We start from the raw sequence: 26,889 nt of genomic DNA on the forward strand, positions 1-26,889 counted from the left end.
ATAAGACCAGGGTTATTATTTTATGAATTAGGCCTTTTACATTATTCATGGGAGTGTAGTCTAATATAGCCATTATGGAAAATAGCATGGGACTTCCTAAACAAATTACAAACAGAATTAGCAAATGATTCATGAATCCCATTTCTGAGAATGCCAAAAAGAAATGAGTCTGGGTATAGTGGTATACACATTTAATCCAAGCACTCTTGAAACAGAGGCAGATAGAGCTCCATGAGTTTGAGGCCAGCCTGGTCTTATATAGCAAGTTCCAGGCCAATCAGAGCTTGCTACATAATGAGACCTTGTCTGGAAAGAGAAGGGGGTAGGGAAAGAGAGGATAGAGGATGGGGGCAGGGGAGAGAAAGGAGGGGAGGAAAAAAGAGGGAGTGGGGAGAGAGGAGATAGAAAGGAGAAAGAAAAGAGGAGAAAGAGGGAGAGAAAAGGAAAGAGAGGGGAGGGAAAAGAGAAGAGGGAAGGAGGGAAGGAAGGAGGGAGAGAAGGAAGGAGAGAAGCACATCATAAAGATATGTGTATTTCCATGTTTATTCATCAATGAATAAATGGATAAACCACACACACACACACACACACACACACACACACACACACACACACACACGTTTAAACTTAGTTCAAGGTTTTCTCCTTTTAAAGGGGGGGGTGGGGGGTGGGGCGGTTACTTAGCCTTCAAAAGGGGACCTGAACCAAGCACCTGGGAGGCTGAGGCAGGAGGACAGTGAGTTCAAGGTCAGCCTGAGATACATAACAAGACCCTGTCTCAATAAAATAAAAATAGGCAGATTTGGATTTAGGAAGACATTATGCTAAGTATATATCACACCCCAAAAGAATATTTCTTGATCTCACTTATATTTGGGGGAACAGGGGAATGAATATATGGAGAATAAAACTTGGCTGCCAGGGGTAAGGATATAAGATGATGTAGGTCAAAGGATACACAAAAAGCAACAAAGATATAGGACAAGCAAGTCTAAAGATCTAATGCAAAATATAAAGATACAGATAACACTTATATAATCCTTATATTTAGCATTAGATCTTTAGACTATTGTTATCTATATCCTTATATTTTGCATTAAATCTTTAGACTTGCTTGTCTTGTATCTCTGTGTCACAAACATAAAACTGGATACACCCCATACAAACTCCTCAAAGAGAAAATAGATAGGTAGTCTCTACAAGGTAGGCCAGACTGTATTATCTTCCTACATCATAAATTAATCTGCTCATTACTTAAAATAGGGAGGCATCCCTGATAAATTCAGTGTGAAAAAGTATAGCCTTCTTTTCATTATTATTTTTATTTTTATTTATTATTTTTATTTTATGTGTATGCGTGTGTTGCTTGCATGTAGGTAAGCGCACCTGTGTCATGCAATGCCCACTGTCGGATCCCCTGGGACTGGAGTTATAGACAGTTGTTAGCTGCCATGTGGGTGCTGGGATTCGAACCCACGTCTTCTGCAAGAACAACCAGTGTTCTTAACCACTGAGCCATCTCTCCAGCCCCTTCATTATTTTTATGTATTGCCTGCATGTGTGCAAGTGCACCTGGGTCATACAATGCCCACAGAGGTCAAAAGAGGGCTTTGGATCCCCTGGAACTGGAGTGACAAATGGCTATTAGCTGACATTGGGTGCTGAGAATCGAACCCTCTATGCAAGAGCAGTCAGTGCTCTTAACTGTTGAGCCCTCTCTCCAGCCCCCAAAAAGGACAATCTTAAATGCATAAAATGAGAAATATTTTGATAAGTATGGTAACCTGGTATGGTTCCTAGAATAGCATTTAAGTCACTTTCTACAAAAAAGGTTAACTGGATATTCATAATCCTTTTAAAAAGAACCAAACATATCCCCTCAAAGAGCCTTGTTTGATTGGGACATAATTTCAGAAATATTTCAATCTGCAATATTACCAAAGTTTTTTAACAAATAAAGTCAAGAGATAGATCATTTATTAATTCTAGTGTTTCAACTAATAGGTATTTAAGAACACTAAAGGTGAAAAAAAACAATTTACACAAGATACCTTATTTTATGACTGGGCTAAAAACTTTTGTATCTCTTTTGGGGAACTGCATAACATATATATACATCAAATCAGCACCAAAGAACTATCCAAATGGATAGTACAGGAAGAAAGACGACAACTGCAGAAACATAAAAGTGAATAAGCCATGGTTGACCCTAATTACATAAAATACTTATACCAATTTTTGATGGAAATAATGTCTCATCATCCAACTGGTCCTGAACCCAGGTCATCAAGTAATCAATGTACTTTGGTGCAGAGCACTTAATAGGTTTTTTTATGTTTGTTCCATCTGCCCAGTGATACTCGTATCTGTAATGGAAAGATAAAAATTATACAGAATATCAGTGAACGTGTGTAAATATGGCACATACGTTCATATAAGTAGGTATATTATAAATGTATACACAGTATGTTTTAAACAATCTTTTCTTCCCAAGTAAGGACACATTTTTTAATCACCAGTAGTCTGTTTTGCATTTATCAAACTCCAGCCTAAGGATCACATCAAACTCACCTTTTCTTTACAGATGTTCTCACCTGTCTGAATTTTCTTAAATTTATCATCTAGCATAGAATCACATATTACTGAAGTAGAAAAATCAGTTCTATGATGCTTATCTTTGAGTGTTATAGCTGTTTTTCTTCTTTACATGTCTCTCTATGCATTGTCATTCTTTTTAACTTGGGGGCATTAAATTTTGAGTTATAAAGAATGACGTGGAAAATTCAAAGTATGGTTAATGAAAACAAGAATAGTCCAGCAGTTAAGCACATTTGGTAAAGGAAACTGGCAACTCGAAAATGCCCATGTTTTGAGTATTAATACATTATCTTTTGATTGAATAAACATTTAAGATGTAACCATCATAAGAAATATAATCTCAAGAAAAAGGGACACTGAAATAAAAGAAACTTCCCAATTCTGAAGAACAGATCAGTAGAAAAGAGGCCCATAATTAGCAAGTAAAAATATATGAACGTGAACAATTTATTTGAAAGGTCAACCTTTAAATACAAAAATCTAATTAATCTATATCCGGCCAAACCCTTGTCTTATTTCTTCTCACGTAGTGTTCTCTCCCCCACCCCCCCACAAAACCTGACTTTTAACGAATGAAATAAGTACAGAGCTGAGACTCCAAAGTATAGAATCTATAAATTGAATTGGCATTCCCAGAGTTACTCCTGGCACTTTACTCTTTAAATCAACTGTGCTTTCTACTTTCTAACCTTTTCTCCAGAGTCTGACCTGGCTGAATGATAGGCTAGTGAGCCGAACAAAGAAAATGGCAGTATAATGGGGAAAAAATTACAAAGTATTTTAAATGATAAAAATTATTTTTGATAAGATGAATGAGAATGTTTTGTATTTAGTTGTAACAACCTATACCTAACAATAATCCTAGTAGTCCTAAGCAGGATACATCTGAATAAACATTCTTGTGGACAGTCTTACTGTCAATGCTGGGCAACAAAAAGGACTGTCAAGTCCGGTTTGGAGTCTCAAAAGGTAGATTTCCCCAGCACTTTGGGTAGGTATCCTGCTGCAATGATTAATCATTTTTATAGTCAGGAATTCTCCTATTAGAGAACTGAGGTCTTTAGTGCACTTTAAACCTATGTCTTCCTGTTTGGTCCTCTTTTTTTAATTTTTATTACATTTATTTACTTATTTACTGTGTATGTGTGTACATTTGTATGCATGTGTTTGTGTGTATGCACATGTGTGTACATATGCTATTACATGCCTGTGGAGGTCAGAGAACAACTTTCAGGAGTTGGTTCTCTCCTACTATGTAGGTCTTGCAAACTGAATGCAAGTCATCTAAATTGGAGGAAATTATCTTTATCCACTGAGTCATCTCACCAGCCTTTGTTTGGTCGTCTTGAGAGCTCCAGACCAAAAGTGAAACTTTTAATCATCATTACTTTTCACTTAACAAACAAGAACTCATCCATAACTTCTATGATAAGAAACTGTTTAATGTCTTTACCCTTTCTTCATAATCATGTTTGTCATGTTGTTATTAGTTTTCAGGTGCTCATTAATCTCCAAATATAAAAACCAAAAGCAAACACGGTAAATCAAAGACTCATAATCTCCTGAAGCTTTAAAAATAATCTCAACTTTCAGTATCCTTAAGGCTTTTTGAAAAATTAAACTATATGTTGGTTATATCTCAAGTTTACAACTATGATTCACTAATCTTTTGTTTTTCTTCTGTTATGCTTACACTTAAGATTACCTTATAGTTTGAGTCTGAAATGTGTCCCACAGGATCAGGTGTTTGAATACTTGGTCATTTGCTGGTATTCTTTTGGGAGATTGTGGAACCTTTGCAACATGGTACCTAGTGGACAGACGTGTGCCACTGTGTATGGGCCTTGAAGGTTATATATGCCTCTCGTTTCTGCCGGAGCTGTCTTTTGTGGCCCTCCAACATGTAATAAGCCAGACTGCAAGCTCTAGCAGCCACATGCAGAGCCACCCCAGCTGTCATCCCTTCCCATCATGACACAGTTGACACTGATATGCCGTGAGCCTGTGAGCCAATGTCTTTTTTCAATGGCTCCTGTCTAGTACTTTGTCATAGTAACAATAAAAGTAACCAACACAGAAGTTCTACTTTACTCTCAACCTTTTCTTTTTATTCCACTTTTGACAGACCATTCACTTTGAAATTTACTTCTGTCATCACAGTGTGAACTTGTAAATCACAATTCTAAAGTAGACGTTATTCTTTTCTAATAATAATAAACAGTAACTGAGAACCAAGTTCTATGAGGTATCATTTAGCACCAATTTACAAGAGACTATGCTACACACAGGTTGACATACCAAACCCAAAATCTAAAATGCTCCAAAATCAGAACTGTTCTGAGTGCCCACAAGATGTCCCTAGTAGAAAACTCCACACTTGATATTGACAAACATCTCTTGGTATAATTCTGCATTTGTTAGTAAAGATACAGAATTTTGACAACTCAATCTTCTTAGCATTAGTAATAAGCAAAAGTAAAGATTCCCTAAAAAGAAAAGAAAAAAAGAGTGAGCTGGGCACGATGGGCATAGTGGGGCACAACTGTAATCCCAACACTTGGGAAGCAGAGGCATGAGGATTCCAACTTCAAAGCCTACCTGGGCTACACAGTAAGGCCTTGTCTCAAAAAAATTTTTTTTAAATAAGAAAAAAGACAGAGGCACAGGCAGGCAGGCACTATGCTACAAGGAACCTGCTTTTTTAGAAGGCAGCGCTTAATTCTCAATGCAAACTAACCATGTAATAGCAAAATTAAAGTCCTCCATTTTCACATGAAACTTAAAACATGTGATGTAAATATGAGTAATAATTCTAATCAGAATTACATAATAAAAGGGAATTTCATTTTTGTCAATATCCCCTTTTCTTTTAAGAAACCTCAAAATAGGGGCTGGAGAAATGGCTCAGCGGTTAAGAGCACTGATTGCTCTTACAGAGGCTCAGGTTCAATTCCCAGCACCAACATGGAGTCCATAACTCCAGTTCCAGGGGATCTGATGCCCACTTCTGACCTCTGTGGTTATTGCATGACATGAATACACTTATATGCAGACAATATACTCACACATATAAAATAAAAATAATAAAAATATTTTTTTAAAAAGAAATCTCAAAATAACAAATAACAGAAATTCATTGTATTCGATGAAAATAGGAAACACCATGTGTCTGAACCACACTGTTTAAAAACAATGGGATATCTAATTCACATAAAGACAAATATGGTAAGGAAAAAAACAAAGAACAGCACCTGCAATTTAAAATCCAGAGGACAGTTCACTAAAACAGAGAGTCCCCTATGGGATGAAAACAACCTTTTAACAGAAGGAAGTAGATTAGAGGCAAGAAATTCTGAAAAATTTCACAGCAACTCAACTCTGTGGGATAGAAAGTAGTAAGAATCAAACATAGGTTTGTGCCTTTCTAGTGAGAATTACTACCTTGTGTTTACCTCCTTCTCTGACATCAACATACCTCTCCTGAGCTCTTACACCTTTGTGGAAAACCATCTGATCAGCAGAGCTTAAAGCCAGCCTGGTCTACATAGTGAGTTCCAGGCCAGCTGGGGCTACAGGGAGACCCTGTCTCAAAAAAAACAAAAAAGCAAACAAAACAAAACAAAACAAAAAAACCAAAAAAACAAAAAACAAACAAACAAAAAAACCTATGAAACATATAGGTACCACTAAATAAATAGTAGTGCCTTTATTAGTAGTAATAGTAATAATAAAAGTCAATTTCAAAAATAAGTTGGTCCAACCAATACTATTGAGTGCTAAGGAGGTGGTAAGTACTGTCCTTGTACCAAAACAGATTTAAAAGAACACATCTAATGAGTTAAATAAGGTGTATATATGGCCAGGGGTATAGCAGTGATAAAGAACTTGGGTGGCATACCTAAAGCCTTGGATTTGATCCCAAGCAGCACCAGAAAAAAAGAAATGTTAACAGTATGAATGTAATGTAGTGAAAATATAATCATTATAAAAGTGAAAAGGTTAGGGGCTAGAGAGATAGCTCAGCAGTTAAGAGCATGACTTCTCTTGCAGAGGACCAGGGTTTGGTTCCCATCACCCAAATGACAGTCGGCAACCATTCATAGCTCCAGTTCCAGGGAATCCAATTCCCTCTTTTGGCCTCCATGGGCATTGCATACACGGGTATACTTACATACACATAAAATAAAAATAAATAAACAAATAAATAAATAATAAGGTTAAACAGAAAGATCACATCTACACTAAAGAAACCAGAAAGCTTCACAGGGAAAGAAGCATCCAACAAGGGCTCTGAACCTGAATAAGATATTTTTAAATATTAACAAAAGATTAAAAAGAGGAAATGAAGAAAGGAATAATGTCCAAGAAAAATAGATGAGGAAAGTTTTCAAAAGTAATGGGGCAAACAGTAAGGTGTTTTCAGGAACTGAATTTGGATAGATGGGGAAAACATACCAAGTAGCCAAGTGTATCCAGCACTTGGGAGGCAGAGGCGTGTCTATCTCTGTGAGTTGGAGACCAGACAGGCTATACATAGCTGGTTCCAGGCCAGCCAGGGCTACATAGGAAGACCTTGCCTCAAAACAGAAAAAAAAATTAGAGAGAAAGGTAGAAAGGAGCACAGTAAAGCAAGGCAAGGTCATCAAAAGCTCAAGAAAGGGAATCTAAACCTTATCAGGGGGAGGGAAATCTGGAAGAATTGCTAAATAGGGAAAACAAAAAGAATAACTGTAAAATACAGTAAAAAGGAGAACTGATCATTAAGCATGTCTTACTTTGGTCCAGCTGACATCACGGGACAGCTCTCTTCTGTACAGAAGTCTGTGATGGTTCCATAAAGCATATTGATCTGATTGAAGAAATCCACAGCTGCAAAGTGAATGTTAGTTATAAGTAAAATAAAATTCCTGAAAATAACTTTGGGGCTAGGCATAGTGGCCCAGGCCTTTAATGCCAGCACTTGGGAGGCAGAGGCAGGCAGTGAATTCCAGGCCAGCCAGAGCTACATAGTAAAGCCCTATCTTTAAAAAAAAAAAAAAAAGGAAAGAAAAGAAGAAGGAAGGAAGGAAGGAAGGAAAAATAAAAACATTTTTACTTTTTTTTCATAAGCAGAAATCTTAGGTTCTTTTAGCCTACAAAGAACAGATGGAAAGCTCACACAGCACATAGAAGCCTCAATTTTTTACTATGTTGAAAAAATTAGTAAGAGTTTATGTTTACCAAGTAATTCCATTTGAGAGCAAAAATACAGACTAAAAAAAAATTATTTGTAACCCATATGAAAAGCAACAATCTTGCATACAAAATATATAAAGAAGTCCTATATGTGAATAAAAAAAGGCAACATACCAGGAAATTTAACAATTTAAACTACACACACACACACACACACATTTCTAGATGGTCCAAAATCCTATTTAAAAAATGTTGGTAATCATGAAACTATAAATTTAAATGATAATGGGTTGTCATTTTAAAGTACCCCTCAATAACTAAAAACTTATTTCAAGTGCAAAAAGTCAAGACTACCCAATGCATTGTAAATGTCTGTCTGTATGTATAGATGTCTGTGTGCATGTGTAGGCTAGAGGAGGAAGACCTCAGCTGTCATTTCAGTAGTAGAGACAACACTTAGTTCTAGAAACTGAGACAGAGAAAATACAGAAATTGCTTCAATGTTTTAAAGAAGCTGTTGTGCCACCATGCCCAGCAACTTTTCTAATTTTCTAATAAAACTTAAAGAAAAATAACTTTGAAATTAAAAAAAAGAGCTGTTGTACACAATTCTATACAGTCATTCTTACATTTTTTTAAATTAGTAAATGAGGGCCAGCAAGATGGCCTAGTGTAAGGGTGCTTGCCGCCATGCTTGACGACCAGAGTGATCCCCAGGACCCACATGGTGGAGGAAAAGAACTGTCCTCTGACCTCCATATATGCACCATGGGTGTGTGTGTGTGTGTGTGTGTGTGTGTGTGTAAATAAGTGTAAAAAATAAATACAAAATTTAGTAAATGAGCTCTCAAAAGCACAAACATGCAAAAAATATACACATACACTGAAATTTTATTCTGATGTTTGAGAAGTCAAAGAACCATCTTATAGGGTGAATATCATCAATAAAGTACATAAACCACTTATTACTGTATTGCTAATAATTAAGCATCTTGGCTCACAAATATAAGGATATTATAATAAAACATTTAAAATGATATGACAATCAAGTTTTAAGACATGTCAACAAAATTCTAGTTCTTACACTGTATGACATTTCAAATTATAATAACATCTCATCAAATAAGCAAGATGTGGTGTCACATCCTTGTAGTCCCAACAACTAAGGAAACCGGGGCAGGGATCATGAGTTTGAGGCCAGCTTGGACTACAAACCATGAGCTTGTCTCAAAAAACGAAAATAATAACCGTTTTACTTTTCCTAAAACCTAGACTCTTAGTATATGCTTTTAATTAGCTTTAATTTTATTCTACTCAACTCAGAAATTTTCTTCAATTATAAAATCCTACATTGTAATCTCCAGCACACCACATGCACGCATGCCCACATACACACAAAGTTCTAACATATGGGTGTGGTGTGCACACATGTAGTCCCAGCTATTTGGGAGAATCACTTCAGTCCCTAAGTTTGAGACCAGCCTGGGCAACACAGTAAGACTCCATCTCAAAACAAAACAAACATAAGAAAAAAAAAAACACTTAAATTTTACTATGCTGAATAACCTTAAATTTTCCCCCCAATGCTCTCTGGTTTTATTTTCAAGAATATATTCACTCTCTCCTAACCTATTTTTGGCCTAGGAATTGAGACCACCTCAAAAACATATTTTACCAATTTCATAAAATCATGACTGATTTTCTTTTAGGTAAGTGTAATTTAGACAACAATAATACATCACTGAGACGGTAGTTCACCATCACATTTACTCTGTATACTAAAATTATATAGCTATATATTTAAGAGCTGCTGTTCAATAGCTGCAAACCCTTGACAGGTTACTAATCTTTCTGTCCTGCCATCTTTATCTAGTAAACTGGAATAACAGTACCTATATCATAAGGCTATGAAGATGAATTTAAATCATCCACATGGAATGACAGCAGAGTACCAGACATATTAGTGTTTGATGAATATTATTGCTAAATTGCAAACAGTAAATCTATTAATATATCATATCAGCAAACAAGAGCATCATTTCATAAAACTTCACATTCAAAAAAAAAAAAATACCATAAAGACTAAAGTTGTATTCTGCCACCACCATATTATATTAGGCTAAGCAGCTACTAGAATAGACAATGCCTCAACATTCACCTGCAATGAGGCCACTGACCCAACTCAGAGTTTGTTGAGAAACAGAAAGACTTACTGTTAACTGCAACCCACTCATTGAGATCCTCCCCCTCAGGTAGCATGACAGCCATCCGGAGATTGCCACTGCCAAGTGTGGCTTCTGCGTGTTTTAAGAGCTCATACTGGTGTGAACCTTCTGGGATGTTCTTCTTTGGTTTGAAAGTTTTAGAAGAGCGACTACCACTATGAAAAGAAAAGGGAAGGAAAAAGGAGAAACCTTTGTTATTTAAGTCTAGACTAGTGATGGAATCTACTGGATAATACAGAAGTTATCTTAAATACCCCAAAATTAATAGGAGTTACACTTTTAGTCCCCAAACCCAAACACTATGTTAATCCAAGCAATATAGTTACTGTAATGGCTATGCTATCTACCCAGAATGCCTATAAACTTTCTCTACATTCTCTAATTCATGAAGACAAAAAGAATTTTCAGTTATAACTCATCTAGTTAGTTCTTCACAGTAAATTAAATACTCAGGATTATAGATTGTAATCTATAAAAAAAAATGCTTCCATGACAAATTTTAGTAATTTTATTCCCTTCTTAACCCTATTTTTTTCTATTGTTTTCTCTTACAAGACACATACAGATACAATTTTGTTCTTCTATGCAATTATAAGAAACATAAGCAATCCATCTTAACCCAGAATTCTGGTTAAACAGGCAGCTAGGCATTACTATGACTGATCTACACAAATTTCTAAATGTGAACATATACACATGTATTTGTGTATAGCATATACATACATACAGTCAGTCTTCCATATATCTATGAGTCTGCACTTATGGACTCAACCAAGGATTGAAAATACTTGGGAAAAACTACATCATCACAGATTATACACAGACTGTTTTCTTGTCATCGCTAAACGATGGAGTATAAAACCTATTTATATATCACTTATATTGCACCAGACATTATAAATAAACTAGAGATGACTTTAAAAGTACACGGAAGGATGCAAGTAGGTTATACTCAAATATCACACTGTTCTACATCACACTATTCTATGAAAGGCACAAATATATACAGATTTTATTATCTGCAAGATCCTGGATGCAATCCCTCATGCAGACAGAGAATAATTCTGTGTATGTGTTTATTTAAATTGATCAACTAAAACAAATTTTAAAATGTTGGTGTGGAGAGATATCCCCACCAATAGACCATCTGTCCTTTGAGCAAGGGCCAATACTGTCACTACCTTGATGGAAAATAAGAAGACTCAGCTGGTGGTGATCACACATGATAATAGATCCCATGGAGCTGGTGGTCTTCCTGCCTGAAACATGTCACAAGATGGGGGACCCCTACTGCATCATCAAGGAGAAGGCCAGGTTACTGCTACACCTTTGCATTCATACAGGTTAACTGAAAAGACAAAGGCACTCTGGCTAAGCTGGTGGAAGCTATCAGGACCAATAACAATGACAAATACAATGAGATCTGCTGTCACTGGGGAGGTAATAACTTCGGTCCTATATCTGTGGCTCGCACTGCCAAGCTGGAAAAGACAAAGGCCGAATTCATCACCAAAATGGGTTAAATGAACACTGCTAAGTTTTCTGCACATAAATATAATTTTTAATATTTTATTATTCTTTTATGTGTATGAGTGTACTGCTTGCATATGTGTAAGTGTGCCTGCGTCATGAAGTACCCATGGGAGTCAGAAGAGAGCGTCAGATTCCCCTCGAACTGGAGTTACTGACAGTAGTTAGTCACCATCTGGGTGCTAGGAATCGAACCTGGGTACTCTGCAAGAGCAGTCAGTGGTCTTAAGCACTGAACCATCTCTCCAGCCCCATATAATCTTTTAAATTGCCCTTCAAAAAATGGTGGTTTGAACTAGTAGAAATGGAAAGAAGACAGAGATGCGATTTACAGACAGAACCACAAACATGATCCACTACTAGATTTCACTTCAGAAATAAAAGCTGTTAAAAGAGAGAAACTGAGGATGACTCCAGCGTTTACACTACTATAAAGGTAGAAACTGGGCCACTTAGGGCCAGGGAGATGGCATGGCAAGTTATGGCACAGTGGATTAAGGCACCTGCTGAGGAGCCTAAGGACCTCAGTTCAATCCCCAGAGCCCACATAGTGGAAGGGGAGAACTGACTCCTACTAGTTGACCTCTGACTTCCACATGTGTGGGCATACATAACACTAAATAAATAAATAAATAAATGTAATAAAAAATTTAAAGACACGCTTAAGGAGCCTTTCCCAACCTTCCATAGAAAACTCTTCCTTCTTGTGTCCCATTAAGGTTTATATCATCTGTAATACCTTAAATATATGTTTATGCTCTCTTTTAGTTGTTTATTTTTTATGTTAAGGCTGTGTTTCTTTTCATTTTGTAACTCTGCTGCTTAATATAATGTCTGGGCTTAAAGTGAATAGCAAAAAACCACCCAGTTTCAGATCCTGTCTTTATAACTTACAGGCTGTGAAATCAGAGGCAAATTATACAACTTCCACAAGCTTACAACTAAAAACTGGGGTGACCACCAGCTTTGCACAACTATTAGGACAACTGAGTAAATACACTTAAAGCAGCTCTGTCTTAAGATACCTGTCACATGGCAGGTGTTTAATATAGGAAATGAGCTTTGAAATGTTCAATGACATACATACACTAACATAGGTGTATGTGGAAAATAAAATATGCATCTTATTCCCTTATTACTTCCACTAATCAATAATAAAAGCTCAATTTAAAATATCACTTTTTTATGCTTTCCCCCTTCCTAACTAGATATGGGTTAAAAGATTACTTTTTCCCTCCTCAAAATGAAAGAACAGACTTTCTCCTGGGATACAATCTAAAGCTATAGACCTTTAGAAAAGGTACAATAAAAGGTCAAATCTGAAACCTAGGAAGTACTACAACCATCTTTTTGTTTTGGTTTGATTTGCTTTGTTTTTTAGAGATACAGTCTCCTTACACAGCCCATGCCACTGATCTCCGCAAGAACGCAAGCATGCACACACACACACACACATACACATACACATACACAGAGAGAGAGAGAGAGAGAGATAGAGAGAGGGAGAGAGAGAAGTCAGAGAAGAAACTTTTTAAATGAAAATGAAAGTACAACTTACAAGAACTCTTGGGATACACTATGGCAGTTCTAAAGGAAAATTTGTAGCCGCGTTTGCTCATGTTATAAAATCTTAGTAATCTCAAATAAAGACGCACCTCAGGGTCTTAGAAAAATAAGAATATGTCAAATCCTAAAGAAGCAGATAGCAAGCAATAATAAATACTAAGACAGAAAGTAAAGAAATTAAATTTACAGAAAGTAAAATTAAAAAACTGGTTCTTTAAAACCCATGCGCCGGGTGTGGTGGTGCACGCCTGTAGTCCCACCACTTGGGAGGCAGAGGCAGGCAGATCTCTGTGAGTTCAAGACCTGCCTGGTCTACATAGTGAGTTCCAGGCCAGCTGGGGCTGCTGGGGGACCTTGTCTCAAAAAGATCAAAAATAAATAAATAAATAAATAAATAAACAAACAAAAAAACAAACAAACAAACTGGGGGCTGGAGAGATAGTTCAGCAGTTAAGAGCACTGTCTGCTCCTGCAGAAGAACTGGGTTCTATTCCCAGCACACACATGGCAGCTAACAACTATCTGTAACTACATACAGGGGATCTGACACCCTCTTCTGACCTCCTCAGGCACTGCACAACACAGTTGCTCTTACACACATGCAGGCAGTACACTCATATACATAATAAAAATGTTTTTTAAAATAAATTGACAAACCCCTAGTCAATCTACCAAAACAAAGAGAAAGGAAACAAAAAAAAAGATGTCACAACAGATTTCAATGAAATCCAAAAAATCATTAAGGAGTATTTTGAATACTTTTATTCCAAAATACTTGAAAATCTAGAAAAAAAATGGATAAACTCTCAGACATATATGAGCAAAATTAAAATAGATTATAAATAATTTAAAGAGAAAGCTATAGGCTTTAATGTGTGTAAACAGAAAAACCCAACGAAAACATACTCTAGAATACCTTAAGACTAATGCAACTAACAATTATCAAAAGATGGGATATAAATGGCCAATAAACCTATGAAAAATGTTCAACATCCTTAGCAAAGTAAATCCTAATTAAAACAACCCTGAAGAGCTAGGGAGATGGTGCAATGGATCAAATGCCTCTCACACAAGGCTGACACCTGAGTTCAGATCCTCAGAACTCATGTAAACGTCAGATGTAGTAGTAGTACAAGTGTCTATAATCACAGCACTCCTACAGAAAAATGGAAGGCAGACAGAATCCTCAGAAACTTGCAGTCCAGCTAGCCTGGTGTAGGAAGCACTGAACAATGAGAGAGACTCTATCTGAAAACAAGACTGAAGAAGAGGACCACACCTGATGTTGTCCTTTGACCTTCACATGCATCTGTCTACACTCACATACCCATACATACACACAGCTCACAACTCACACACATACACACCCAAACACAGATTCCATCTGACCAGTCATAATGACTATGATTAAGAAAATAAATAATACTAGCAAGGATGTAAAGGAAAAGTGAACCATTACTCAGTGGGAATGTAAACTAGTAGAGTCACTATAAACAGAACTACTATAAGACCCATATCCTGCAAGGGTGGATAATGCTACTCCCAGAAGCCAGAAGTCATCAGTTAATTATTAAATGAAAATCCCAGTGCCAGATATGAGATCCTTCCCTGGGAGTTGTTGGTTGGGAAGGCCCTAGAGGCCTCCAAAACAGTACAGGCTATCCTATTTGCTCTGGGATGCCCCCCGGAACTAGACAGATGATAATACCCTAGTGCTGAAGACTTCACCACCTTTGGTTGTAGGATATAGGGAAATCAAGTTGGAACTGAGCTGGAAACTTCCTCTTTCATATACAGAATCTAGATGTGTCTACACACACATGATAGCAGAATGAGAGGGGAGAATTTAGAAGGATAATGGAATATATTCTGTCATGAAAGCAGAGAGGGACCACTTGGGAGAAGGAAGGAGACCAGGGTAAGAGAATAAGGAAGGATGTGGGGAGTGGAGCGGGAGATAAGAACAAACTGACAATACTGTAATGAAAGTTACTTCTTCATATGATAACCAAAAAAAATTAATTAAGGGGCTGGAGAGATGGCTCAGAAGTTAAGAACACTGGTTGTTCTTGAAGAAGACCCGGGTTCGAATCCCAGCACCCACATGGCAGCTAACAACTGTCTGTAACTCCAGTTCCAGGGGATCTGATGGCCTCTTCTGACCTCCTGGCTAGCCTGGACCATACTACGTAGACCACACTGGCCTTGAACTCAGAGATTTGCCTTGCCCTCTACCTCAAAGGTCACCACCACCTGGACCCAGCTCCATCTTAGGTTTTAAACTAACATTTCAATAGCTCAAGTAAACAAAGAGAATCCCAGTGTAAGACTACAGAAGTGGATTTCCTGTAACCACTAATAGTTTAAATTTCAAGGAAAATCAGTGGCAGGGTGCTAGAAAGGGGCACTGCTAGGGGTCCTACAATCTGTTTCGCATGGGCATATATTTTCTCAAAATTGAAAAGAAGAAAAAAAAAGTTCCATGAATACTAAGAATGCTATCTCTCCCTCAATCACAGTTCTTTCTTGGGCAATATAGTATTCTGGATATTCAACTAAGGAGCAGCTGGGTTAAAGTATACATTTAGTTTCTATTCCATAGAACATACTAGTATTAGGCAATGTCGTCTATATATAGTTTATATGCTTATTAGGAGTAACTTCCAGGAATACTCATACTCTTCAGTGTATTGCCTTATCAGGTATCAGTAACACTAAGGTAAAGAACCAGAGGCATTGTGGCTGAAGAGATGGCTCAGCCATTAAGAGCACTGACTGCTCTTGCATAGGACCCGGGTTCAATTCCCAGCACCCACATGGCGGCTATGAACCATCCTTAACTCCAGTTCCAGGGGAATCCGAAGCCCTCTTCTGACCTCCGTGATACTGCACAACACGTGTGCACTCACATACATGCAGGCAATACACTCATACATGTAAAATAAAAATAATAAAATAAAATATTAAGAAAAAAACAAGAAGCATCTAGCTATGAGCTCCACAGAGTACTAGCACAGAAATATGCAAGACTACACTTCATATGCAGAAAAAATTTAGTAGGAACATCCTCAAATTTGACAACAATCTTTAAAATATTACATGGCGTCAGCAATAAAATTCATTGTTAATATGACTGGCTAATAATGAATACATTTTCTCCACCTTGTATATAATCTTTCCATTCTCTCTATAGTAGAAAGGAGTCAGGCCTGATGGGCCACACCAATAATCCTAACACTCAGGAGACTGTACCAAGACTGCAATTAGCAAACTTCTGAAACTGCCTAACTTAAATAAGTCATACTTTGCCACATGTGGTGGCACACACCTTGTAATTATAGCACTCAGGAAAATGAGGTAAAAGGATCATGAGTTCCAGGTCAACCTGGGCTATATAATGAGTTCAAGGCAGCTTAGGATTTATAACAACCCTGTCTCAAAAATAATAATAAGTTATACCATTGCAGGAAGCCATAGTATATCTTGAAAAGATGTATATGAAGGGACTAAAAGAGGCACTGAAGTGGCATCTAATAAGCTGTGAAGGGAGCACAAACCAGGAAAAGAGATCCTGAACTAAAGGAATGGGTGTGATGAACAGAGCTGCTACTTAGCCAGAACAACAGGATGAGCATTTACAAGGCAGATTTGAGAAATGGCTGAGATACAAATAAAATGGTAGAGTGCTGTGAGGCAGGTAAATCATGGGAGAAGGCCCTTAAGGGTGACAATCACACAGTAAGCAAGGGCCACTGGAGGTGCTCTCGGCCTCAGAGTTCCGCCAAGCCAAGTATGAGAATCCTCCATATATTTCCGAGCCCACTCCAATCTCTACCTGAAAAGTTCATGTAAACTGCAGAAGTGGATGGCCCAAAGGATTCCAGCAGCTTGCATCCTTTTCATTTGAAAAAAAATGGATGTAAGAGTTGAGGCAGCAGTAGCAGGAGGAAGCAGGAGAAACAAGCAAGATGAGTACCTTCTCTTACCCAAGAAAAGCACTGCCTAAAAACACCAAACATAAATCTCCAATTTCTGGCTGTGGAAAGTGAGCATACTAAATCTATTCATAACTATTATAAATACTGGCCATGACTATTTCACATGTATGCCTGAAGAAGTTTACATGTAACACAACATCAAAGATCTTTAACCATGATTTATCAGTGGATTTAGAACTATAGAGTTGAAAAACAACTACTAAGGAGTATATCCATGCAGCATGCAAAAATTTTAAGACTGTTAAGGACAGAAATTGCATTGTATTTATTTCTATAACCCTCTTTTCCTCCCCCAATCACAACAATCAATACTTTGCTTTACATACTAGAGATGTTCAATAAATGGTCCATGCACTATATAATAATGTGATTACTTATGAGATAACGAGACAAAGTTTGGAAAATGCAAACAGTTTATGTACTAGGTTTGGACATGTGAACACTGTACAAAAAGCATGACAACAGTGTACAGGACTCTGGTTTATGAGAAGCCTCCATATACATTCAGTCATTCAATTCTTACATTAATCCAACAGAACAAACATTCCTTCCTTATTTCACCCTCAAATCCAAAGGAAACAGAGACTAAAAAATTATACTATCTGCCCAAAATCACATGGCCAGTGACAAGCCACCTGAAATATTGTATATGTGGAAATATATATGGAAAATATATTTGTCAAGAAATGTGTGGTGGCACACGCCTTTAATCCCAGCACTCATGAGGCAGAGGCAGGCAGAACTCTGTGTGTTGAAAGCCAGCCTGGTCTACATAGTGGAGACCCTGTCTCAAAAAGACCCCCCCCCAAAAAAAAGAAAGAAATGTGCTATTGTGCTATCATGACAAAAATAAAATGGTGAACAAACTCTTATGAAACTTACAGTTGAGAAAGGAAAATTATAAACAATGAAAAGTATGTAAAGGCAACAGGGGACCTATTGCCTCAAGACCCAAATGAAGCAGTTTTATATGAATTCAGGAATTCTTTTCCTTAATACCTTACTTCTTATAATTTAAAAACATAGAGTCCCACCCATTTAGTGTTATATAAAGCTTCATAAACTTGGAAGGCACTTCAAATCACCAGAGATCTTAGCAAAACTTATTCTAGTGCAAGCACTGTAACCCTGAAATCTTGTACTACTAACAGCTCCTAGGTGGTGCTCAAGTGCCATATTTTAAGAGTCAAAGGCAGAATTCTCAAGGATCATATGTACAGATAGTGTGATCAATGAACCCAAGAACCAAGAGCAGCTTTTCTTCTCTTGGTTGTAAAACAACCAAGCGGCTGTGACACAAGTATAACGGTACACTCCTGGAATCCCAACACTTGGGAAGCAGTGGTATCCAGGGCTACAAAATAAGACCCTGTCTCAAAAATCAAAAACAACGATGAAAAAAGGTGACAGTAGTATCTTATTCTAAATGCTGAATGACATCTTTAAAAGGTAAAGTTATCTCCAGAAAGTATATTTATCAGTAGACAATATAATCCCAACACCTTATAATTATGTTCCTGTAACAGAGCACAACTGAGGTACATTTTGGTTTTCAAATGCTGAGCCATTTAGAATTGTATATTTTGCTATAGTTTCACTCTAGCTGTAATTAGAAACATAATTTTTATTTGAAAGATTTATTTTAATTTTATATGTATGTGTGTGTCTGTGTATCTATATGCCACAGGTGTGGGGTACCCATGGAGGTCAGAAGATGTGTTGGATCCCTGGAGCTTGAGTTCCAGGCAGTTGTGAGCCCATCTATGTGGGTGCTGGGAACCAAATCTGGGTCTTCTGGAAGAGCAAGTGCTCTTAACAACTGAACCATCTCTTTACCCTTACAAATATATTTTTTTTAAAAATCTTTCCTTCTTGATGGCTTGCCATTTCCAAATTAAAAAATGAAAAGGAAACAGCAGAATGGTACACACTTCAGAAAAACTGGAGTATCTAATTTTCAAACCTCAGAAAAATTAAGAGTATCACTAATATATATTATAATGAAAGTACAGAATTTGCCTATAATTTGTCAGAAATGCTGAAAATGTTTGTAAAAATAAATCCTCTAACAATCATCACACTGCTGTGATGTTTAACGCACTGTTGCATGCAATTACAATGTACAGAGTGAGAACTTTTATAAACTCAGTATTTCCAAGTCCCTCTAGTAATTCTGGAGTATCTGTCTTTAAGACAAGATTCATAGGAAAGGAAAAAAAAAAAAAAAAGATTATTTAGTTGTACAAGTACCCTCTAGTTGTACAAGCACACACTAGTATCGACTGCTTTCATTCTTAAAATGTCTACAATAAGGGCCTATATTATGTCCCAAGGAGAGTAAAGAGCTGGGGCAATATGGGTGGCTGGACAACTGTTGGAGCCCAGGCCACAAGAAGGGTACCAGGCAAGGTCAAAAGCCCTACTACATAGCAAATAACTAAGTGAAAATAAGTGGGAGTCAGGTTTTCCACTAAGAATAAACTGAAAACTAGGGGAAAAGAGGCTAGAATAAACCCTGTGTTCTTGGCCTGAGTGGTGTGAACTCATTTAATACATACACATGGCATCACTAAGCAACATTACAGTTATACCTGAATAAAGAATCAACCTGACTCAGATTATTTTTAAGGCCAAGAGTGGACCCCAAACTCTGAGGCACCCAGTCCTTCAGATATCTCATGGAACTATGCTCTTGAACCTGGCTTCATGCACTCCTTTATTAAGCAGTCACTCCAGCAACATTTTGGAGAAGTTAAGAGTTAGGATCTACCCTTACCTTAATAGAGAGCCTTGACCTTTTATGCCTCCATCTAAACTATTTCACACATACAATATCAAGCAGACTCCTCAATTATTCTCAATGTTTTCAATGAGAAAGACATGCTTCTTGCAGCACTTTGATATGCTAATCAACCACCCCTACATTCATTCATTATCTTGGGTGGAAGTTGCAAGGTGGGGTTCTGAGGGATTAAATTCAGGTGCCCAAGTCACAAGAGGGCATGGCTCAGTGAGCTTGTCTGCATTATAAACAGCAGATTTTTGGTAGAAGGTTAAGTAAGTCATTAGTCCAGATACTGTCCATATTGTAAGTCATTCCTAAACATACAGTGATTTTTTTTAATGAAAATAAATTTGTATGGGAATCTATCTTCTAGCAGTATCCAGTCTGTAGCAATGGGCATATCTATCAGCTATAGTTTGTTTTCACCACTGAATGGAATCAAGATCCTCAGAGAGGTAGCCAGATCCAAGGCTCAGGCACAGAAAATATAACATAACCCTGGACCATCTTGTCATGCCAAAAAGTAAGGATGTTTTCAGAAAAAGATGGGTGTAAGTGAAAAAGACAGAGAAACCAGCATAAATAGGTTCTTACTAGCCAAAACTGGGACAATCTGAGCACCAATATAAGAAACAATAGGTACAGACCCCAATTAACTGAAGAACCTAAGAATCCATGGGTTTATATTATCTTGGATGTGTGTACACATGGTATGTGTGGTCGTGTATGGGTATGTGCGTGTTTGCACATGTGTGTGCACATGTGTGCAGGTACCTACAGGCAGAGGTCAGAGGATAGAATTGAGTGTCCTGCTCCATCACCTTCTGCCTTGTCCCCTTGAGACAGAATCTCTCACTGAACATGGAGCTCACCACTTTTCAGCTAGGCTGGCTAGCCAGCCAGAGGGCCCCAGCGATCTTCCCCCCAGCATTGAGGTTACAGGTGTGTGCAACTGTTGTACTTGACTTTTATTGGGTTGAGTGCTGGGAATCTGAATTCAGGCCTTCTATTTGAACAGGGAAGCACTCTTCCCCTCCTAAGCCACCTCCCCCACCCCTATGATATCTTAAAATGAATAAATTCTAAACAACTGAAATCTGTTGCTCACAGTTCTGGAGACTGAGCAGTAACAAATAAGGCAACAACAGACTCTGTCTAGTGAGGGACCTTCTATGTTTTCTCACATGGCAGAAGGGCCAAAACCAAGCAAGATCCCTCAGACCTCTTACAACAGTACTAATCATCTCCCACAGGTACTACTTTATAATATATATTCATCCACTGCCTGGTGATTGTATTTCAATTTATTAATTTTAATTCTTTTTATGTATATGTATTTATTTTATATGTTTTGCCTCATGTATATAAGCACATGTGTACAATGCCCACAGAGGTCAGAAGATTGGATCCCCTGGAAGTGGAGTTACAGACCCTTGTTAGCCACCATGTGAGTGCTGGAAAACGAGCCCAGGTCCTTTGCAAGAGCCATCTGTCTGGTACCCAATTTATCAATTTTAAAGGAACAAACCATTCATATCATAACACAAACTAAAATATTTTTTCCTTATAGTAAACCATATAAATGTACAAGTAGAGAATTAAAGATCTAGCAATCATTATGACAATAATTAAGACAAAAAAACCGAGGACACTAAAATTAGTGAGTAGAAAATGAAATGAGTAATGAACAGTTACACAGAATCAAAATACCTACCCATAAAATGTTAATTACAAAGTGGAACAAAAAGGTAAAACAACCTAACAGTGGAGAATCCTGGTGGACAACTTAAAACATCAAAATTAAAACAGCCAGTAATGGACAAACATACTATGAGTATCTGATCAGATGCCATGAAGAAAATATGCACCACTGCTGTGATATTCCTGCCCCCAACACATAACCTAACTGCACAAGGAAACATCAGAGACTGAAGCTGAGGGGCATTCTACAAATGGCCCTTAATATTCAAATGTAAAGGTCACGAAAGAAGAATGAGGAAAGACTTTGGTTAGGATATTGTAAGGCCGAGAGATGCAGCTCTATGATCCAGCACTTGCACAACATGTGAGAGGTTCTGCGTTTTGACCCCAGCACTAGAGGGTCTTATGGGAAGAATACTGCAGACATATAATTGATTACAGTGTATGTTCATTCCTCTGAGGATGACAACACTGCAGTAACAAATGGGGTCTCCAGATAAGGAACACCTGGAAATTCTTTGTGCTATTTGCTGCAGTTTTTCTGAAGGTGAGAAACTTTTAAAACAGAAATTTAATCACTTCTGCAAATGAAGAGATTTTTCAGCTATTCTTAATAACTAACTGAACATATTATTTAAAACGTTCTTATGTTCTGCTACAGCTTGAACATGGGCAGTATCCCAGCAAAATTTCATATGCTAAAGAACTTTCCCCAGGATGGTGCTATTGGGCTAGAGTGGAATCCTTGGTAGATGGAATCTAGTAAGAGGTCCTTATCAAACTCTGGCCAAACTTTTGAAAGCACTTTGGCTGAGCCATCTTGTTGGCCTAAAAATCTATGCAGTCATAAGAAACAGACAACTTAAAAACCTGGTCTATGTATGATAGTGATCTATTTATGTATTTGTGATAAATTATCCACCTATATAATTTAACAGAAAAGATTTGCAAAAGTTACATCTGAAACTACAAACTATAGTTATCATAGAAGGTATGATTATAAATGACATTTTGGGGGGTGGGGGTTTTTAACCACAGGGTCTATGTACCCCAGGCTAGCCTCAAACTGGCGAACATCCTGCCTCTCTGAGATTACAGGCAGGTATCAACACACCCACCATGAATTCCTTTCTTTTCTTACTAGTATTTTGTAGTTACTCTAGCAAACAAATTTTTTTGTAAGCAGTATTTTAACATTAATACAAATGTAAGTTAAAATATTATTTAAGTTTAGCCCGGCGTGGTGACTCACGCCTTTAATCCCAGCACTTGGGAGGCAGAGGCAGGCGGATCTCTGTGAGTTCAAGGCCAACCTGGTCTACATAGTGAGTTCCAGGTCAGCTGGGACTACAGGGAGACCCTGTCTCAAAAAGACCAAAAAATAAAATAAATAAAATAAAATATTACTTAAGTTTAAAAAGTTTCTCCTGTCTTCTACTGTAGTGTTAGCAAATCTTAGAAAAGGATTCTAGCAGTTTGAGAACAATACCCAGTAATAAGACTGTTCTGAAAAACAAGTCTTACTTGAAAACTACCTTTGTAAAATGCATATATGTACAGGCTAAGGACTTAGTTCAGTGACAGACTGCCTTCCTAGCCAATCCAAGGTCCTATCATTCTGTCCAGCACCAAGGGGGGAATACATAAAATATAAACATGTAATTGTCACTTACAGAAAAGGTGGCACATAAGATCATAAGTCTGGATCTAGACTTTGAGGATTCACATTAGCTACACCATTTACTGGCTACATGACTTTTTTGTGCCAGTTTCCCCATCTGTAAATGGGATTCCTGCTAGTTATTGAACGAAGTACTTAAGTGCCTGGCTCATAGTAAGCATTCACCAAGTTATCACTTTACTATTAATTTCTAACTTCTGTTACAAGGAAGAGTATTAAAGCACTAAAATCCGCTAAATCATTTGAAGGGGGGATCACAATTTAGAGGAAGAAAAACACATAAATTCAGATAAAATGCTGGGTCTCTTTTCCTAAATTGCTATTGTTATAAAAGGCAATGAAAGGTACCTGGCATACTACTCAATAAATATTTCCTTCCTTCCTTTTTCCCTTCCATTCCCAAATCGTCTTTGTTTCTTCCTATATAGAAAGAGACCTGATTTATATTTGTTCATATCCCTAAAACCCCCTTCCTACACAGTTGACTGCATCTGTTTTAACTTCACTCAAATAGCCTTACATTAGGAAAGTATACCTTAGTTGCTTATTTCTCATAAAAATTTTAAAATACTAAAAAGAACACTTAAATACACTTTCTGGTAATTATTAAGAATCACTTCATCCTCAATTTGTCCGTACTTTGTATACATAAAATATCAAGAGAGGAAAACTCCTCAGTCAAAAAACTCCCATTCTAATGCTGGGCCAGCAATCTAAACTGGTGATTGTGATTTTAGTGAAAAGGGAATAAGCTGTTATGAAAAGAGCCCATCTAACCAAAATTCTACACTTGCACCCTACAGTTTGGGCATTCATAACTGTATTGTGATTTTGATATACCATCTACTGTCTCTGGAGTACCTAAACTTTCCTCAATGCCTGGCATACAACTGAAAAAAAAGTACTTAAAGATTTGAGCCTACCAAGTTAAATGAGGTTTCTGTGAAGTTTCCATATCCACCATCTGTGAGTTTAGCTTAATCTGAAGACACACGGAGGCCAACGTGCAGCACAAACAAAGCTTTGCCCCGGTTTTTCATATATGGGGAGAAAATTTATCCTGAGCATTTGTACAAAAGTTACAAAAAGGTATCACTCTTGAAGAGGATATGGACATACATGAGGATCATCCTAAACCACTTCAAGTCCCTATCCAAAATGCTTTTGCTCTTCTTCCTCTCAGTGCCATTTTACTGCCATTTAACAGTTGTGGTCGCCTACTAGAACATAAACTCCTAAAGTGGGAAACTTGTCCATCTTATCAAAAATCATGTCTGCACTAGTGCAGTGAAAACGTTTTTTTAATCAATGGCTCTTTCCTTCTATCTTACAGCCCATAAGACACATGACTCATCATGTTCCTAACCATATCTCTCACTGCCCTATTTCCTCTGCTCTACCCACTTACAAGTAGCCTTCCCAAAAAGGTTCCAAGAACTAGAGGATATCTTTACTTAGCTCCTTAACTTTAACTCTTTTTCTGCTTCCCTTGTTGGTACATAAATAATATTCAGGAAACAAACAAAAATTGCCAGATTAAATTTTTGCATTGTTAAACATGTAGGCAAAATACACTGAGAATGTATTAACTGTTACATATGACCTACTGAAAAATTGTTCCCCAAATAGTGCACACCCTCTAAGTAACATACACATTAGTTACAATATTGTCCTATTTAGCTAATAATTTTCAGGATAAATTAACTAACTCACCACATTTCTGAATATAATACTGAACCATGAAAAAATAGGGCAGCGTTGTATTTGTATTCAGAAAACAGCATTAGAACCTTTTTCATCACCAAGTTTCAGCCAAATACAGCTTTTCTCCACTTCAACTAATTTAGCTTATGAGTTCCAAAAGACACAAGCCAGTCAGCAGCAACCAGAACCACTGCTATTTTAAAGACAGCTTTTTAATTCTTGAGAATAGAGCATAAGCAATGCAAAATCAGACTCAACATGAGAAGCTTCAAGCTGAGATGCTTGGATATGTTGATTAAAATGAAAATATGACAAAAGTCTTACAGTATAAGTTACCCAGTTACTCTGATCTCTATTTCAATCTCACAAACTCAGAATCGACTTCTAGAATGAATCTAAGAAAGGTTTCACAAGCTCAAACGTGTCAGGCAGGTTGACACAAGCCAGGCCCTGTACACAGGAGGAAATCTGCCCAGCAGTGATCCTTCATAATAGCTTTGCTTAAAACACTCTATAAAGAATAGCACTCTACAGATGAGATGTGAAAATAAGAATGAAATAAAGACACAGGACTCTAATACCAAGGTAATGACTAAAAATATGGAAGGTGGGGAACGAAGAGAAATCCAAACAGAAAGGAATTCTTAAATGCTGTTTGTTCCACGACAGTAAAGCAGTGTATCCGGTGGATTACAACCTGAGTTTTGTTTTGTTTTTAATTAGCTTTCTAAACACATGGGTGAATCACAACGTGGCCTTCAACAGAGTTACTCTTCAGGTGTAACCCAGGCTCCTGGAGGACCCGAGATTTGTCTTCTGCATCCGAAATCCCTAGTCTGGCAGTCCCATTTTTCTGCCTGCCTAAACCCCCACCCGTTTCACCTCAAACACCTGAAATAAACGCTAAGTAAAACAATGGCCAGCACTAAACGTAACGCTAACGCTGGCATTAACGAATGATCAGCAGAACAGCCCGGTGGACCTAAATTAATCTAGGGCACACGCCAGATCCTATCTGGTGGTTGACTGAAAAATAGAACCCCAGCACATAAAGAGAGCACTGCGGGAATTGGCGTTGCGAGTAGTCCCCGGGTGCAGGGATTCGAACCCGCAAGCTGCCTTGTTTCGATGTTCTACCGGACTTGTCTCTCAATTCTCCAACCCTAAGACCTAAGAGATGAAGGGTCCCGGGTGACCGGAAAAAGGATGACCCATCTTCTATGCCTGGAACTCTTCTGCCCAGGCACGGAGCTCCGCACACTGGTCATGCGGAACAGTGGGAGGCAAGAGTGCAAACGCACAGCAGGACGAGGGCGAAGGGAGCGGTACTGGAGAAATGGGGTCCCCACACAGATCCTGGGGTCCACCGGGTGAAGAGCCTCCGGGATGGAAAGCGGCCAAGCGGGCAGCGCCCAGCAAGCAGGCCCCGCCGCCCCGGTGGCGGCGAACAAAGCCGGGGCGGCCCGCGTTACTTACAACAAGAAGCTCATGTCGGCCGGGCGCGGGCTGCGGGCTCCGAGGCGAGGCCTAAGTTTTAGAAGAGCGACTACCAAACAAGAAGCTCATGTCGGCCGGGCGCGGGCTACGGGCTCCGAGGCGAGGCCTCGGGGCGGCCGGCGGCGATCCGCGGGAGGCGAGGGAGGAAGAAGGACGCGAAACCCGCCGCGCCGCGACTCTTCGCAGGGCTGTCCCAAAGGCCCGCGTGGGGGGGGGCGGAAATGGGAAGCGCCGGGCTGGGCTGCTCCGGGAGGGGAAGCCTAGCAGGCGGGGAAGCGCCGCCCGCCGCGTCCTCCTCAGCGACCCCGCGCTGCCAACAGCTCTCGCGAGAATTCGGCAAGAACCCGGCCCGCCCCGGGATTGCCTTCGGGTCACCTTTGCTAGGAACTCGAACCTGGCTCCCGGCTCCGCGGCACCTGTTGATACTTA

The 26,889-nt window shown here is 38.4% G+C and overlaps 1 protein-coding gene across 2 annotated transcripts in view; it reads right to left on the minus strand.

Annotated features, from left to right (window-relative positions):
- The window catches only part of Mob1b (MOB kinase activator 1B), a 32,998-nt gene extending 6,322 nt beyond the window's left edge, over positions 1 to 26,676 (minus strand). Inside the window, exons 1-4 of one of the 2 annotated variants that reach the window (XM_029561714.1) lie at positions 26,514 to 26,676; positions 9,987 to 10,151; positions 7,374 to 7,467; positions 2,233 to 2,366 (exon numbers count right to left, since the gene is read on the minus strand). In XM_029561714.1, the coding sequence (XP_029417574.1) occupies positions 2,233 to 2,366; positions 7,374 to 7,467; positions 9,987 to 10,151; positions 26,514 to 26,529 (409 nt within the window). In that variant the 5' untranslated portion in view covers positions 26,530 to 26,676. Of the gene's footprint in view, positions 1 to 2,232; positions 2,367 to 7,373; positions 7,468 to 9,986; positions 10,154 to 26,439; positions 26,487 to 26,513 lie in introns of those variants that run through there. The other variant, XM_008829303.3, reaches the window with a different exon arrangement.
- Positions 26,677 to 26,889: the final 213 nt, after the last annotated feature.

Source organism: Nannospalax galili, unplaced genomic scaffold (genome assembly GCF_000622305.1).
Source record: "Nannospalax galili isolate Female #2095 unplaced genomic scaffold, S.galili_v1.0 scaffold50, whole genome shotgun sequence".
Lineage (NCBI taxonomy): Eukaryota > Metazoa > Chordata > Mammalia > Rodentia > Spalacidae > Nannospalax > Nannospalax galili.